This window comes from Phoca vitulina, unplaced genomic scaffold, assembly GCF_004348235.1.
Source record: "Phoca vitulina isolate PV1807 unplaced genomic scaffold, GSC_HSeal_1.0 scaffold10, whole genome shotgun sequence".
NCBI classification, from domain to species: Eukaryota; Metazoa; Chordata; class Mammalia; order Carnivora; family Phocidae; genus Phoca; species Phoca vitulina.
Genome location: NW_022589713.1, coordinates 4736966 through 4755548, shown reverse-complemented (window position 1 = coordinate 4755548; position 18583 = coordinate 4736966). Strand labels below are relative to the sequence as shown.

The 18583-nt window shown below is 42.7% G+C and overlaps 1 protein-coding gene across 3 annotated transcripts in view; it reads left to right on the top strand.

Annotated features, from left to right (window-relative positions):
- Positions 1 to 3943: 3943 nt before the first annotated feature.
- The window catches only part of ARHGEF26 (Rho guanine nucleotide exchange factor 26), a 118386-nt gene continuing 103746 nt past the window's right edge, over positions 3944 to 18583 (top strand). The window contains exons 1-4 of one of the 3 annotated variants that reach the window (XM_032408408.1): positions 3944 to 4201; positions 4626 to 5757; positions 7131 to 7170; positions 10645 to 10790. In XM_032408408.1, coding sequence (XP_032264299.1) covers positions 4678 to 5757; positions 7131 to 7170; positions 10645 to 10790 — 1266 coding nt within the window. In that variant the 5' untranslated portion in view covers positions 3944 to 4201; positions 4626 to 4677. Of the gene's footprint in view, positions 5758 to 7130; positions 7171 to 10644; positions 10791 to 18583 lie in introns of all 3 variants that reach the window. The other 2 variants (XM_032408407.1, XM_032408409.1) reach the window with 2 other exon arrangements.

Sequence of the window (18583 nt, the reverse complement as noted above, 5' to 3'; positions counted from 1 at the left end):
GAACCTCAGCACTTCATATTTAAGTGGAGACAGGATTAATGAGAGTTTGAATTATATGTAATGAATGACAATGTTTGACATATAGTTGGCACTAAATAAATATGTTTTCCAGTCATCCCCCCATGTTTTTGCTCATGTATGCAAAATATGTTTCTGGGATACACTTCTCTTATTCTCCACCGCACAATATTTTCCCTAGTCTTCTGGCCTAGTTTTATCCAGACTTCTTTTTTTTTTTTATGATTTTATTTATTTATTTGACAGAGAGAGACACAGCAAGAGGGGGAACACAAGCAGGGGGAGTGGGAGAGGGAGAAGCAGGCTTCCCGCGGAGCAGGGGGCCCGACGTGGGGCTCAATCCCAGGACCCTGGGATCGTGACCTGAGCTGAAGGCAGACACTCAACGACTGAGCCACCCAGGTGCCCAAAAATAGCCTAATTATTATGCCAAGCATATAATTAGGGATCAATGAAAATTGGTTTAGTAAATATAGCAATAATTGTTATCTCAGCCTCTGGTATCTTATACCATTGAATATTTTAATAGCATTGGGGGAAAGGAGTGAAGGTGGCCAAAGGTGCAAATTTGGGAGTTATTCTGAGGATCTAAAGTACAGCATGGTGATTATAGTTAATACTTTATTGTATATTTGAAAGTTGCTAAGAGCAAATCAAGGAAGTTCTCATCACACACAAAAATTATAACTGAGGTAATGTGTGTTAACTAACTTGTAATCATTTTGAAATATATACATATATTTATGTATACATATACATATATCAAATCATTATGCTATACACCTTAAACTAGTACAATGGATGTCAATTATAACTCAATAGAACTGGAAGGATATTAATTTTTAAAAATTAAAAAAATATATATATACTATTAGAATATGTCATTCCTCACTAACTCAATATACACATTTCTCCAATTCTAAGAAGTATTTTGGCCCCACATTTTAATGTACCTGAAACTGAGATATGTCTTACTTAAGAAATAGACATTGGCCAAATGAAATCATGATATTGTTGGCATTGCCTCTGTATTTGTGAACATGGTCATAACTGTAGTTATGTACAGTTATAGTTATGTATAACTATAGTTAAGGCATGGAATTTAATTTGTCAGAAACTTCTTTGTGGCCATTAACAGAGAAGTGCAGGGCTTATAGTGGCATATGATTCAGCTGAACAAGAAATCTACGCTTTTGATCAGATAGGATAGCACCAGCATCAAACTTGCAGCATGATTGTTAGTGGCTAGGAAGCAAATTCCAGAGATAAGACTAGCATATTCTTTTAAGAAATGCTGCCCTATCAACGATATTGTGCAGAAAAACACACGTAGTGATGCTTTGTGTGAAAAGGGATTCAGAAGAGTTAGATTTAGTGTACAGAATTTTTAGAAATTCTTTACTCAATTTATTTTGCTTATATTTCCCTTTTCCCTATATGCACATCACTGTAAAAAATCTATGTCTAAGTCTAAAAGTGCTCTTTAATTAAGTAGAAAACAAAAATCCTGTATGACAACATGTTGTGTCGTAGTTTAATTGGCAACTCTTTCCTATCTTGGTGGCACATTCAATTGAAGATGGTTGCAATCTGGATATGATGAATTGAATGGAGGCTAAACTCAGCAGTAAGTCTGTGAATTTCCAGACTTCCCCTAGTGAAGGAACAGAGCTTGGTGTCTTGCTGTTGTTGTTTTGGTGGATATGATGCAGTTGCCTAGGAATGAGGTAGGAAGATCCTGTGATTTCTTTGACAGCCCTCTGCTACACTTGTTTGCAGACCCAACATAGGTTGAAGAGAAGCTAGCTTCGCTTATCACCATTTATAACTTTTTTAAAAAAGATTTTATTTATTTATTTATTTGAGAGAGAAAGAGAGAGAGAGAGAGAAACAGCATGAGAGGGGAGAGGGTCAGAGGGAGAAGCAGGCTCCCTGCTGAGCTGGGAGTCCAATGGAGGACTCGATCTCAGGACTCCGGGATCATGACCTGAGCCGAAGGTAGTCGCTTAACCAACTGAGCCACCCAGGTGCCCCCATTTATAACTTCTTAACATAAGTCACAGATTGCATTCTGAATCAAGCATATAATTTATCATTAGTTAAGCATTTTTAAATTTATCATTAGTTAAGCATTTTTAAATTATAAAAATATATTTAAATTATATTTTCCAATATACAAGTAATATTATGTTAGTATGGAAAAGGTTCTGTGTTAAAAAGTCGGTATTTTTGAGTATGTAATCGGCTGTATTTTTTCTTTAAATTTCTTAAAATTAAAAAAAAAATTTGATGCCATTTTTTCCTTACAGAAGTATCTCCAATCAAAGTAATATATATTCAGTGTATAGCATTTGGTAATACAGAAAAGTATAAAACATGAAAAACCTCATGCTTCATCTCACAACCCAGAGCTTGCCTCTCAATATTTTTGGCCATTACATTCAATGTATGTAGGGCAAAAACGAGTAGCTTAACTTGCACACAGTGGATATGCACCGTATCTCTGCTGAATGCATGCCTGACTGCTGAACGAGAACTTGGAGAACAGCCCACGTGTCTTGCTGACAGAATTAATTACATAGATCTTACGGTCATTTGTCCTCTCAAGTTTGCCTTATTCTTCTCACATAGCAGGAACTTGGCCAGGATGCTGCGGACTTTCTACTATTTGGCAAAGGAGCACTCTGGAAGGATGGTCACTGTCGTTACTTCATTCCTCTCACAAATTCATTCAACAAATACTCATTAAGTGCCCACTGTGTGCCTGGAATACAGAGGGGCAATACATCAACATGGCTCCTGCCCTCTTGAAGTTTACAGTCTAAACACGACAAAACAGATAATAAACATAAACACACAAATAAATGTATATATGTAAACTGTCATTAAATGTAGAAAAGGAAGAGAACAGGTGGCTGGGAAAATAAGCAGAGGCATGGTCTGATTCAGGAAGGGTCAGGGAAGTCTTTTCTGATGGAGTAACAAGTCAGAAGGTCAAGGAGGAACAAAAGGGCAGGTTCTGGGGTGGTCAAACTTGAAGTGGCTGTGGCCTAAGAATAATGACGGAAAAAATGTTGGGAGAAAAGACCGCTGCAGAGGTAAGCAGGTCCTGCAAGGCCTCGTAAATTACGGAATTTGAATTTTATTTTATGTATGCTTAGAAACCTATATATATATATATTTGTAATTTAAATTACATTTATTTTTTAATTGGTAAAATTCAGGATTCAAAGCATAAAACGTTCTGGGCACCTGTGTGGTTCAGTTGGTTGGGACTCAGGATTTCCTCAGAGGTCACGGCCTCAGGGTCCTGAGATCCAGCCCCACAGCGGCTGGCGTTGGGGGTGGAGTCCGCTTAAGATTTTCTTTCTCTCTCTCTGCCCCTCCCCCTCTCTAACAACAACAACAACAACAACAACAACAACAACAACAAAACAAAAAAACACAAAGCAGGAAAGATCCAAGATCTTTTAAAGAAAACTCCCGCTCCCACCAGTTTCCTAGGCATCCAGTTCCCCCACCCCCCCGACCAGCTGCCTGCACGCAACCCTCCGGAAATACTCTAAGCACAAGCAAGCGTATCTAACAGTCTCTGTATGTATAAGATATTTTAAACAGGGGAGCGAGGCCATCAGATTTGTGTTTTAAGACCACCCGAGCGCTGAGAGGGCACTGGCTCTCAGCGTTTAGAGCTACGCATCCCAGCTCACGCATTACACAAACCCTCCTCGCCCCGACTACCCCCCCCAACCACCCCATCCCCCCGCCCCCAACCCTGCCCCAGGGCTTTCTAAATTGCAGCTCTGCATGGCTCCCACGCTCGTTCTCACGCTGGTTCCTGGCAACCACCTAGCGCGCCCACAGCTCCCGGCACGGAACCCTTGAGTTCCGCACCCAGCCCACGTGTGCTCCAGTGTTTTCGAGCGAGACGGGAGGGGATCGAACGTACGCCAAGGCGGGAAGGGAGGCTCAGCTCTCGCTGCGACAGAGGCGGGTCAGAGAGTGGCTATGACTGGGGCGGGGCCAGGGCTGAGGGCTGTACCAAGCTTGAGGGCGGAGCCGACGGCTCGGGTCGGCCGCTGTGCTCTCCAGAGCTCCCCGGCTGCTGCGATTCCGTCTGAGACCCGGGCCACCCAAGGGGCGGTGGGCGCTTGCTGGCCCTGGGCTCTGTAAAGCCCCGAAGGTAAATCCGCCTAGGAGCCAGGCGGCTTGAGCGAGAGGGGACCAACGACGGGGCTGGGCAGCTGGATGGCGGCGGAGGGGAGCGTCGCGCGGCAAGTTGTTTCTCCAGAAAGCTGAACTCGTCGCAAAGTTTCCTGTGCATCAGCTTGCACCCTGCGTACTGGTGGCGGGCTTTTTCCGTGCGGGTGGTCTTTGGGCGCTGCAGGGACGCGGAGGTAATTGGATTATTCCGCCTGGGCACAGCCCAGATTTCTGTCCCGGACCACGCGTTGCGGTGGGCGCAGATTTTGCCCTAGAAGGGGTGGGTAGTCGACACGCAGTTGTGTCGCGCACAGCAATCGGGTGACCGCCACACTCGGAGCGCGCGTCTGCAAGGCGTGCCTGCTTGTCCGGAGGCAAAGTTCCATGATTTCTTTCCTCTTTAGGCAAGACTGACTGGGTGCTGTTCCCTCCCGGGCTGACCTCCGAGTCTCCGCTATGGACAGCGAGAGTGAAGTGGATTTTTCTAGCAACAGCTTAACCCCTTTGTGGCGGAGGCGGTCAACTCCTCAGCCTCAGTTGCTGGGCCGGAGCAAGCCGAGGCCCCAGTCCTACCAGAGCCCCAGCGGGTTGCTGATCACGGATTTCCCAGTGGAAGACCGAGGGACGCTCCCCACTGTGCAGACTCCCACCCAGGTACCCACCGCTTCTGAGGGCAGGACCGTCCAGGGGAACCCCCTGCTTCTGTGTGCCCATAGGAGGGTGGTGACGAATGGGAGGACGATCTCCCCGGAATATAGAGCTGTCTCTCCTCGCCTCCGACGGCCGAAGTCTCCCCAGGCTCCCAAAGCGGTGTTAGGGGGCTCCCCGAAATCCCCAGCGAATGGCACTGTGATGTACCCCCTACCGCAGCCTCTGCGCCCGCAGCGGACTCCCAACTCGCCCGCCTGCTGCAGCCGGGAGGTAGACCTGACCGGACTGACCACCAGCCCCCTGTCTTCACCCGCTGCAAATGGGCTTTTCCCTAAAATCGACACCCCAGGCTCTGGTTCGCGATCTGGCCAGACGACTAAGGACCCTGAGCCGGGACCCTCGAAACTCTCTCCTGCGCCCCAGAAAAGGTCTTTGGAGCACAAACTCCCCCTCCAAAGGCTGCCCTCACAGGAGAACGAGCTCCCAGAGAATCCTTCAGTGGTTTTGAGCACAAACAGCCCCGCCGCCCTCAAAGTGGGGAAGCAGCAAATCATTCCGAAGAGCCTGGCCTCGGAAATTAAAATAAGTAAATCCAACAGTCAGAATGTGGAGCCCCACAGGAGACTCCTCAAGGTGCGCAGCATGGTGGAGGGCCTCGGAGCGTCTCTGGGCCCCGCAGAGGATGAGGGCGAGGCGGAGAACGACGTGGACAGCCCAGGGTCTCTGCGGAGAGGCTTGCGATCCACGTCCTATCGCAGGGCGGTGGTCAGTGGCTTTGATTTTGACAGTCCTACCACTTCAAAGAAGAAGAACAGAATGTCCCAGCCCGTTCTGAAAGCGGTGATGGAAGACAAGGAGAAGTTTTCCAGTCTGGGAAGGATGAAGGTAAGAGTGGGCAGGAGTGTCACTCACGAAGCCAGGCATTCACCGAGCCAAAAGCGAAGGTGTTGGGGGTGGGGAGGAGGGGCACAGAGAAAACCAGAAGTTATTCTCTTTTAATTCTCTTGTTGATCAGACCTGTGCACATCTATCTCTTGGCCATGCCGTTGCTGGCCGTCACAGCCAGGTTAATGCAACTTCGTGGGAGGAAGTAAAACTCTTATCACGGTTTTAACTTTTTCATCTCAGGCAAAATGTGGGGACCTAATGTGAAAAAGAAATGCAGCAAATTGGGTATTGACTGGGTCCTGAACACTTTTAATACAGGAAGCTGAACAGAGGGGTGGAGAGCAGGCGTGGTACTCTTGACTATATGGTCAAACTGTCTCGAGCTTGTCTGGAGGTCTCAGTTAGGGGTTGCTGATTCATCACTGCTGATACAGGAAACTCCTGATTTCTTTTGAGCATATTGATTATTTTAGTTACTGGAAGTAATTTATTTACATTAATTAATTATAGAATTTTTTTTTGAGTAGTGATAACACACTAAATACCATTCAGGTAAAATGTGAATTTTAAAAATAATTGTCAGAATTACAGAAGATACAAATAGTGTGTCATCTCTGTTGTTGCTTGTTTCTGTCACCACTGTCTGTGGTTGTATTTTATTCCCATGTTGTGCTCATTTATTCTTGAACTTGAATGCATCTAACAAGTGAGTAGCCCAGAACTTCAGGTTCAAGTGAATTGTGTGTATTGCTTCCTGATAAAGGCCTGGGAGTTGCATGTGTTAAAATATTGCCAAACATGACATAAAGAGATAGGGGAAAACTAAAGAAGGATATTTTGGAGTGTACAAATGCTGCTTTCTCTGGGAACAAGACAGATCTCAGCAGAAATTCATTTCGGCAGCCACAACTTTTCTTGATTAATCAGAGAACTGGAACCAGTTTATATAAATGTCAATATGTAATATACAAGGAAGGTTATTTTATTTTTGATCTCATGGCCTTAAAGAAATTACCTAACATTTTAGGTACCCGCCCCCCCAACTCTGCGAGTATAGCAAAGTTCAATTTAACAGTGATGGTGAATCATGAGTAGTGAAATGAGCTGAACTACTGGTCATTTGAGGATTCTCAAGCTGTTTTGCTGGGGTGTGTGGGACATTGTACATTTTATTTCACCATTTTAGTGGATTGTGGTAGTCAGATGAGTGAACTACTCAGGGGATCGATCATCTGCTGCATGCTTTTGGAAATCTAATGAGTGTAACAACAAGAAGTAGTACTTTTTCTTAAAATAGCTGTATTTTGTACTTGGCTCATTCATACATAGTTTGCTTTGCTTTTTCCTTTTTTGCTTTTCTTGTTTCTTAGAAAAAAATGCTGAAAGGACAAGGAACATTTGATGGGGAAGGTAAGCATTTGATTTTCCAGACTTTTATTGCTGTTTCAATGTGGAATATCAATTATAAGTTGAAATCCAACTGCAGTAACAAAAACACTTAAGATGAGAAAAATGTCCAACTTCCCAAATTATACAGTACAAAGCTCTGCACTAAGCTAAATTTTCATCCAGTAATACCAGCAGTGAATGGAATTAATGGCATTCTTTGTAAGTTGATAACTTTGTCAGCCAATGTCCTGGATTTTTAATTCTTATCTACTCTGGCTCTAGCCTCACCTCCCTCAAAAAATGGAGAAAGAGTAAGAGCTAGTCTGGCTTTTTAGTTAAAAATTCTGAGTTTGGCATTTAGATCTGAAGTCATATTTCCTTTGACTTAATATTCTTTCCCCCACTTTTCCACATTTTAGTGTCACTTCTGATTTCCTGTTTGCTTTATCAAGTTTCAATTTTGGGGAAATCTAACGCTCCTGGCTGCTAGAAACATATTCCTAAGAATCTGTAACCCGTATAGAAAAGCTGCTTCAGCCAGGTGTTCAAACCCTAATCAGATTAGCGGACTTTGGTAAACAGATGGGTCAAGTGTCAACCAACTGGAAGGGCACAGAGCGAGTGAGCAGCCCCACCTGCAGCCCTTGCAGGTCGGGGGAGCATGGTGGAGGTAGTTACTTGCTGTCATACTTTGAACTGTTAAGATTTTCTGACCTTTAAAGAGTCATGAAGAAGGGTATGCCTCTCTATAAGTAAATCTAATGTAAAATCACCCAGAGTTATAAAATACATAATCTTAGGGGATTATAAACTATTTCCCTATATACTTCTTATAAAAATCAGTTCCCTTGGAGTATTTCAACATGACCAGTTTAAAAAAACGTTTCCATTGCACCAATCTTAGGAAACTGCTGTATATGGAGAAGAAACCCAGATATAGTATTTTAGCTGGTTTGGATAAATTCATGTCCCTGGTTTTATAATTGAGGAAACTGGGAGCTCGGAGAGGTTCAGTGCCATGCCCACTGCATTGTCACACAGCAGTACTACAGATAACTGGTTCTTAGTCCAGTTTGCTTCCTTTGTATCACTTTATGACCATGAAGTGAACAGAGCGTCTACCTAATACGTATTTAGAGATGTTTTGTATCTTCTCAGATACCACATTGATTCCGGGATCTCTGTCTCAAAGGGTTAGAAATTGTTGAGCTTTTTTTTTCAAGTCGGAGGACACAACTTTTTTATAGTTCTATGTTGTTTCCTTTTATATGGAGCTGTTTCTTTGCACTCTCTTGTGTCTTCTCAAATATGATGTCCTAGAAATTGTTCTCACATATATGTACATGAGGAGTACAGAATTCTTACAGTTAATGACTAACAAGAATTGTAACTCAGGATGAGATGTGGTAGAGTGGTGAGAACCTCTCATGGTGGAGTCAGGGACCTTGTTCTTCTCCTACTGCTTCTGTTCATCAGTTGAGTGACACTGAGCAAGCATCTTAGCCTCACCAAGCCTTAGTTTCATCATGTATGAAAGGAGGCTAATAATACTATTATTGCCTGGGTTTGTTGTGAGAATGAATGAGGAATCTTATCAACAGTGTATGCATATGTCAGACAATCAGAGAACAGTAAAATCTTGCACTGAGTCCAGGATTATTTTAGTCACGGTGCCTACAGAACATGCAGCAGTTGATGAGAAAGGAGGCAGACGTTTGCCCCCTTCGGTAGGTGGGAAAGGCATGGCAAGCTCAGTGTGTCCCAAACCAAATGCCAAGTCTTTCCCTCTGAAGCTGAATCTCTTCGGGTGTTGCCATCTCGTCCTGTGCCGTTGTTGGGACCTGCCGACCTAGGAAACATCCTTACCGCCTCCCTTTCTCTGACCCCCATCTCCAGTCTGTCCCCAGGAGCCCAAGTGTCCATTCTCCCATAGCATCCTACTGAGTCCCCTACGTACTCAGTGATTTGCTACAACAATAGAATCAAATCTTTCCTTTCCGTGGATTCCCACTGCAATCAGGATAAAATACAGTCTTCGCAGTGTGAAAGAAATTCAGTCGTTTTGTACTTGGGATAAAAATCTAGTTCTTTAACATTGCCTGCAAACCTCTGCTTGATTGAGACTGTCTGGCTCATCTCCCTAAACTCACCTTGCACCTTTGTCCACTAGACACCCGTGCTCTACAGGTGGACTTTTCCTTTCTTCTTCTAAGGTATTACGTTTCTTCTTGCCTCGGGGCTTTTGTATATGCTTTCTCCTTTATCTCTGTAGCTTCTCAGCTTTCAGATCTTAGATTTTTCTTAGTAACGCCCGTCTGACCTCCAGACTGGGTCACGCCTGCTGAGAGTCTGTTCTCAGAACACCTGTATATAAATTGTTCAGCTTATAGGTATGTTTATGTACAAGATTATTGTGTCCTCAACCCAGTAATGACTTGCCTTCTCACTTGGAGTGAAAACCAGAGTACTTTCAATGGCACTGAGTCAAGGGCCTACATAATCTGCCTCCTATTCATCCCCAACCCCCCTCTCTTAAGCTTTCTCCCTTTCCTCACCCCATTTCAGGCATACAGGCTTCTTGCTCATCTTTGTACATGTAGATGTACAAAACAGACTCCTGTCCCAGGACCTTTGTACTTGCTCTTCCCTCTGATGGTATGTTCTTTCCCCAGCTGTAAGGTGGCTTGCTTTCTCACCGCTTTTAGGTCTTTGCTTAAATGTCATCTTGGTGAGGCCTCCCCAAACCACCCTATTTAAAAATATACATACTCCCCTTGTAACGCTCCCCTGTTTTATTTTTCTCCATGACACTTACCAGCATCTGACATACCCTAAAAGTTACTTGTTTATTTATTGCCATTCTCTGCTCACTCTGATGTCCACTCTATGAAGATTCAGATTTTTATCCTTTTTGTTCATCATTATATCCCTAGTGCCTAGCAGTTGTTGGCATCTAGTAGGCATTTTCCAAATATCAGTTGAATGAATAAATGAATGAGTGACTTGGACTATTTTCTCTTCCTATTTTTAGCTCATGAGGACACAGGAAGTGTCTTTTATTTTCCGCTCACTCCCAGCCCTTGGCATATTGTAAATATACAATAAATGTTTGTTAAATAGGTAAATGAATGGTGATGGACTTTGAAGGAAAAGAAGGATATGAATTCGGTTTAAACTTCCCCCCCCCCAAAAAAACAAAACCAGTGATTGAACAGGCATGGCTATCCTGCATGAGTGGTGGACAGAGATGTGGAAACTGCTTCAGTGGGTATTTCATGCATGGATCCCTCGCCTTCCCCTGCATGAATTTGGGACAGAGCTGTGTGAGTGAGAAAATCACTTTTTGGTAATTATTCTTCAGTGACAAAATCCATTTGCTTCTTTGTTGTTTATTAAACTGGAGACCAAACATCGTATAAATCTGGATGTTTGTTTGGAACAAGTAGCATAATGATAGGGGCAATTAGTGACATACAGGGTTTGTATTTCTTGCAGAAAATGCTGTCCTGTATCAGAACTACAAGGAAAAGGCTCTTGATATTGACTCTGATGAAGAGTCGGAGCCCAAAGAACAGAAGTCAGATGAAAAAATTGTGATTCACCACAAGCCACTGAGGTCCACATGGAGCCAGCTCTCTGCGGTAAGTGTTTACCTTTTTCTTTCCGATCTGTGGGCATGAAAAAACCAAGTTGTGGAAATTAGGTTTAGATATGGTTTTAATTTTTTCTGCCAATGATCCTGTAACCTGAAAGAGAAAGACTCTTCTTTTTAGATTGTGAAATGTTTCTTGAAACTCTTCAGACACCAGTGAGAATGTTGATTTTGATACTTCTGATCAGGAAAATTAGGTTTCGATAAAATAAGGTACCTTGACACTGATACAGTATACACTGGAAGCTTTTCCTGCTCGGTATCTTTTCTTATTTTTTAGATAGTGTATATGCAGAGGTAACTTAATCTATCCTGAACTTTATCATGATTATGACTATATATACAAATGTGTGTGTGTGTGTGTGTGTGTGTGTGTCTGTGCATAATAGGGAGTTTATGACAGTTCTTCCTTGGAAATTTCCTTTGATATAGACACATTTGTATGTTCTTGCAGTTGATTAATGAGTGGCATTCTGTTCCATTTCCTTCTGTGCATCTTTTGTGTGAGCATGTCTGACACTTACGTTGTATTGATGAGTAATTTCTCCTCTCTGCATCAAACATCTTTTGTTTATAGCTGTAATTTCTCTTCCTCCTGGCTTAACAAATGTCACAGTGTGCTGCTTAGTTTACTTGATATGAATTTGGGCACAGCATCTGTGGGCATCCGGTGCATTACCAAGTAGAAAGGAATTCCCATGGATGGCTTGGGTGGTGGGAGCATGGCATCAAAAACAAGCCAGTGCACCTCTGTGAGTCCCTTAGGCAACATGGGAGCAGAAGCGATTCCCTCTTAAGCTGAAATGGGCATTGTTCAGAATCTAGAATCTCATGTACTCAGGGGACACGCCGGCATAAGAAAAGGAGTTGTGTATGTTGGAGCTCATAAACAGGCCATGGGGATGGATGTATGGTGATGATGGGAATGACTTCTGGTCAGGTTCTTCCTCCCTTCTTCTACCCTGTGTTGGAATTCAGAATTCTAGAAACCAAGCCCTTTCTCCCTGTATCCCTCCCAGCCCTTAACTGTATTCTAAGGAGGATTTATTCATTTCCAGTGCCTCCAAGGTGTGGCACCCTTAGTATATGCCACAGGCTGAAATGCCTACAGGGGCAGGGCAAGCAGCGTTAAGGGGATGCTGGTGAGTGTGGAGGTTGAGGCCTGGTGGGGATTATGGTGAACAGGCCTGTTGTAACCTCAGCAGCCGCCACTTAGCTCACACCAGCCCAGTGTTGCCAGATCTTCTGACATTTAGAAAAGAGAATGCAGCAGTCCAGATTTTTATGAATATTATCCCAATTCAAGTGTTAGAAAATGATGTGTGAGGCCAACAAAGTATTTATGGGCCAGTCTTGTCTCCTGTGCTGACAGTTTGGAACTTCTGGGATATTTCTTTGATTTTTACATGTGGTCAGGTGGTAATATCTATCCAAAGAAGTGACATATTGGTAGCCTTCTACCCTAATCTAATGATCTCATGATAGTATATCCCCAAGCACATATGTGGAAAAACTGGTGACAAGGCCCACGGAGGCCATGTTGGCTCTAAATGGCTGTCATTCCGTCGTTGGTGTGGACCATTTGGTAGAGGATCCTTGAAAAGAAAGCTGTGGATTTTTTGAGTTCTTCCTCCGTGGCAACAGCCGCATTTGTTAGCCCCGGCCTGAATCTTGCTGCTATTCTCTGCACGCTAAACAGCAACGTGTACTACCGTGTCCCTTACACTCTGATCCTACCTAGCTTGAGAGCTGAAAAGCAAGCTGCCATACTTAGGCCTCCTAAAGTTTGGCGTTCAGCTAGATTAACAAATGCACATCAAGATAATACTACACATCCTTCAGTACAACTGCAAATATGGGCATGCATTTCATTTGGCAAAGGATACATGTACCCATGTGCCTTTTGTTAACAAAATTGCTATCAAAAGACTGGTGATAAAATGTAAAACTATAAAGTGGGTTCTAACTTCAGTGTGTGTTATCTTGGGTTTTAGTGCTCCCAGGAGGCTTGTGTGTATTTATTGTGTTGCTTGGCAATTACATTTAATCAAAGCAGCATTGGACTTTGCCACCTCCCATGCTTAGACACCAGCCTGCATTTTCTTTTTTGCATTTTGTGTCTCCTTTTCACATTTAAAACAGTTTACTTTATGGGCGCCTGGGTGGCTCAGTTGGTTAAGCGACTGCCTTCGGCTCAGGTCATGATCCTGGAGTCCCTGGATCGAGTCCCGCATCAGGCTCCCTGCTCGGCAGGGAGTCTGCTTCTCCCTCTGACCCTCCCCCCTCTCATGTGCTCTCTCTCATTCTCTCTCTCTCAAATAAATAAATAAAATCTTAAAAAAAAAAAAATAAATAAAACAGTTTACTTTAGTTGTTTTTTTTTAATTATTATTATAAAGTACTGCAAATATGCCGAAAAACTAAAAAATGAGTATGTGTAAGAGATTTCTGGGTACCTGCCACCCACGTTGAACAAATGTTAACATTTTAACATCTTTACTGCAGATCTCTCTTTTTAGGCAGATCCAGTGAACAACCCTCCTCTCTAGTACTTCTCTCATTTCTGCTTTCCCAAAATAATCACTGTCCTGAAGTTCTCTTCTGGACTTCCCACGTGGGTTTTCTATCCACTAAAACGATGCAAGCAGCTCTGGCTTTTAAGAAAGTAGATATTTCAACGCAAAAAGTGATCATTGCTTTTTTAAAAGCCTAGCAGTTGTTAGGTCTAAGTTTCAGTTAGGACCCTAAAGAGAGGAAACTTTGTGAATTTTGAACAATGTCAGCATGTCTCCATAGGGATCAGCACCTCCATTTCTCTGTCTGACCTCATGCCCCAATCCTTCCTTGTCGAGGGGCTGCAGCGGTTAGTGCGGGTCTCAGAAACATCTGCTCTTTCCATGCTTGCCTTTAGTGTGCCAAATTAATAGGGTAGCCCCAATCTAATCGTGCATATATCACTTTAACAGAAAACTCTTCTTTGGGTATGGCCTTCATCCCAGAAAGAGAGTAGGACAGGGGGTTTTCTGAGTGTGAGGGTTTGTGTGAGCACACATGCACGTTAGCTGTTGTTGGTTGTTTTATTTTCTTAAAATCTCCTTGTTGCAAACACCTGCCTGCCTCCTGTGATGATGAAACTTTTCTTATCAGTTGACTGTAGGGAACATTCAGTATGCAAAAGGCTCTTGAGTAGTGCGGCTGTTTGCAGTGATGTATGGGGGTTGCATGGGTCTTTAAGCCTTCAGTCTGACATAGAATGTGTTAGCGTGCTTGTTTATATGTCTCCTTTGGTTCCATTGGACAATCACACGGGTGACAATTGTCCCCACTTACATTGTCGGGGACAGGTTTAACTGTAGTGTTGTGGTTATCTAACAATTAAGGGAGAATTAGAACTGTGTGAGAGACATTTAATTGGGCCTCAATAGAAGGGAGAATCTAGCTGCCACAGACTTCTCTAGTCAGATTGAAGTAAGTGAATGGGGGATGTACTTAGCACTGGTGACTCTGCCAACAGGTTCTCCATGCAGCGGTGGCTGTTCTCCCGTAGTCAGAAACACAACCTGGGCTCCTTAGTGTATCATAAGATAGTGACAGGTTTACTCTTCATTCCCTTGATCTTCAAAGGAGGTAGATCTCTTCGAGTCAATACAAAGTAGGTAGGTAGGTAGGTGTAGGATGTCTTCATTCCAGGGAATATAACTTTGTGCTGCTTTTCAGGCCTGGGAGAACCCTAATATATGAGAAATAATTTAAAATCATTATGGTTCCCGGATTTGAGGCTTTGAGCTTGGAAAGTCATTTTTGACTTCTAGAGATCTGTGCCCAGAGACCAAGAACCTGCCACACACAGGTCAGTTGCCCAGTGACTCACCTAAAATGGCAGCGTGAGGATGAAGCCAACAGTTCTTGGACCTCTGGGACGAGCTTGTGGATTTGCAGAAAAATATCGATACTATTAGTCGGGGATAGAACACCCAAGTCCTTGTTACAGTGACTGCCAGGTGTGTGGCCAATTGAGTGCGGGATGCAAAGGGAGCTTCAGGATTTCCTAAAGTTCATCCTTTAGTGGGATTCTGGAAGCATTTGCAGTATTACAGAAAATAAAAGATAAATCTTGACTAGAGTCGTTTTGTTTTTCCTCATAACCACGCCTGCCTGTCCCGTGTTGACGTACTGAGCATGTACTGAAAAATGATGGTTGTGAAACCAGTGTTTGTTTTGTCAAGATCAGTGACAGCACCGAAGCCATACTCACCAGCCATGGCCTGACCCCATTTATTTGCCATGGGGTGTGTTTGTGTAATTTCCACCACCTTCACATGCCAGGTACCTTTGAAAAGGGTGTTTAGGCTCCAGAGGCAAAAACAAGCACGCCCGCAAACTTCCCACTGGAATTGAGCACCTAATATAGTCATCCTCTGCTCTGCTGTGCTCTTCCTTTGCACTTGCTGACAGGGGGCTTTATCAGTCATCTTAAATCATTTTGAGTATCTCTTCGGTTTGTTCAGAAAGTTTAAACTCTCTAGTTAGGAACGGATTTTTCTATTTCCATCAGAGCATTCCTTCAGCTGTGCAGAGTGGGGCTAAGGGTTTAACGGGAGATCTGATGTTAGGACCTCAGTCTCTGAGTCCTGGCTCCGCTCTTCAAGCTCACACCGTTTGCCTCTGGACGACTTTCTGGAACTGCCAAATGAGAAAGGGCGATTTGAAAAATGGTGATTTTATAGAAATGTAATTTCATCCAGTTGACTATATAACAGACACTTTGGAGACTTAGCAGTTGGATCTGACGGGACTTATTCTTTTAGAATTTACACCGTGTTTATTGTGAAAGATCTTCTGTTTTCTACTAAAAACTAGAGCTCAACAGATGTAATAAACCTGAATATTATCCTGTTTGCAGAAAAATGTCTAATGCATTTAGAGGTCATAGAAAAATGCGTTCTCTTTCCTTAAACTTTCACACGTGTCTGAATTAATTTTCAGTTGTTCAGTGACTTGCTCCTTAAAATAATCTCTTCAGTCATATAATTTTCCATTCATGTTTTGCAACATTGCAGTCTCATAAATTATTTTTTACCTTAGTTGGTGATTAATGCCTTTTACCATATCTATCTTTTGTGTTTAAAAAATATAAAAAAAATGCTCATTTTTCATGCCTGGTTTGCTTTTAGCACTCATAGTGGAAACAGTCAGGGTTTTGGATATATACTTGTCTACACTTTTAAATTGGACAGTAGGTCTCCTGGAATGTTTGTATCTTTATAAACAGAAATAGAGATCCATGTGCCTACACGTGAGACGCACCAGAGATTCTATTCTAGCCAAGAGGGCTGGAACTGGGAGCCTGCTGAACTGAGCCAGAGACTGGCCTCTATATGTTCCTGCCATTTCAGTACAATTGGATTATGGTGTTCTTTTAACATTTTTGAAAATTAATTTTGATTTATATAAGCAACACCTAATACGTTCTCCATGTAAAAAAAAAAAGAGCATTTCAGGTAAGACTAAAATCTCTTTTGTCATATCTGCAATCCCAATCTCTTTGCTCTTCTTTATAGAAATGCTGTTCTCAATTTGGTAATGTTCTTCTCAAAATCCACGCATATACATTTAAGGGAAATATAAAGATTACATGTGTTTATTTAAATATATACTCTGCAGGTTTTACAGTTTGCTTTTTTTCTGAACCATGTGTCTTATAAATCATTTCATGTCTATACATGATGATCTTCAGTGCTCTTTCTAGCTTCTGCATTATTCTGTAGGATGGATATCTGTTTTGCTTCTTTCCCTTTGAAAGGTTATGCATGCTTTGAGAATATAATAAAAACTTTGAGGCATGGATCTTTAGAAAAATGCACACACGAGTATATATGTAAATATTTGTTTATAATTTTTTCTGTTTTTTTTTAATTTCAGTTTGAGGATATTTTTTTTTCTTTTTTTTCTTTTTTTTAAAGATTTTATTTATTTATCAGAGAGAGAGAGAGAGAGAGCACAAGCAGGGGGGGAGCGGCAGGCAGAGGGAGAAGCAGGCTCCCTCCTGAGCAGGGAGCCCGATGTGGGACTTGATCCCAGGACCCTGAGATCATGACCTGAGCCGAAGGCAGAGGCTTAACCAACTGAGCCACCCAGGCGTCCCGAGGATATTTTTTTTTTCTTCACTTTATCTCCAAATACTGGGAATACCTTACTGGAGCTCTCTATGTATTTTTTTTTTTAAAGATTTTATTTACTTATTAGGGAGAAAGGGGGGGGGAGGAGCAGAGGGAGAAGGACAAGCAGACTCCTCGCTGAGCGCAGAGCCTGACGCAGGGCTATATCCCATGATCCTGAGATCCTGACCTGAGCTGAAATCAAGAGCCGGATGTTCAACCGACTGAGCCACCCAGGTGCCCTTGGAGCTATCTATGTATTAAGTATAGTTTCCATGTTGTTCATATCACCTTTAGAAGTTTTCCTTTTTCTGAATTATAGCAGACTTGGAACTTCAGCTATATAACCCTTTCCGAAGAATATATATACATATATATATTCTTATATTCTAATATATATACATATGTCTACATATACATATATATGTATATATATATTTCTTATATATACATATATAAGAAAAAACTGTTCCAGCTGGAGCTGAGTAATGAAAGGGCAATTGAATAGTAGATACACCAATGTTTATGTTCTTAATTCTCCCGAGAGAACAATAGGGTATGAAATGTGGGTATGTGTGCACCATACCCCTAGGGAGGCAGAGCACAAGAGACAGGTGCTCCAAGAAAGTGGGAGAAGATGAGCACAGGGATATTAAATTTTGATTGGCATAACTACAAAAAGATATTTCAATCAGAAACCTAGACTTGGGACCCAATACAAAGAGGGTCTTATTATTTCATTGAGCAGAAAACCAACAAGAGAGATTGATGAGTGATTCCTTCATTCATCTAGTCTTTATGGCAGCCTGCTCTGTGCTAGACACTCGGAGATAGAGCAAAACAGACTCCACCTTGCTTTCATTTCCTTACAGACACCCTTCATCGGGAGACAAATATCAAAAAATCCCACAGATAGATGACAGAATTACAACTGTATGAATGCCATGAAGGACATGTTCGTGCTGCTCTGAGATCCTACGGGGGAGGGCACCTGTCTGGGCAAGGTGCTGCCAACTGATAGATGGTGGCAAAGGAAGAGACAAGAGCCGCCATCAATGGCGTGTCAAGACAGGTGTCCGGGCAACATTGGTGGTGGGAGACAGGGACAGAATTGAGGAGTCCCAGGCGAAGAAACTGTCCTGTATGTAGATCCTCTGGGGTAATGGTGGGTAAGAAGAGTTAAAATAAAATTGGTTCAGCTGAAGCTTCTTGCTCTGTTTGGTGGGCACTTCCTCACTCCTCCCATCTCTAAATGCTGGAGGCTCCCTAGGCTCCGACTCTGGGCCTCTTATCTGTACTCATTTGGTGATCTCATCGAATCTTGTGGATTTAAATGCATCATATACTCTGATGACTTCCAAGTTTCTATCTCTAGACTAGACCTTTCCCTGAGTTTTCAGACAAGGATATCCAGATTCTTTTCTGATATAATTGGCATCTCAAAGTTAACCTGTCCAAAAGTTTACTTCTGCTAATTCTCTTCTCTCCCACCCAGACCTGCTTTTCCCACAATATATATATTTTTTTCTAAGCAAATAACAACTCCATCTTTCTAGTTGCCAAGGTCAAAAACCTTGGAGTCATTCCTCACTCTTCTCTTTCTCCCATAACCTATTCCAGTTTG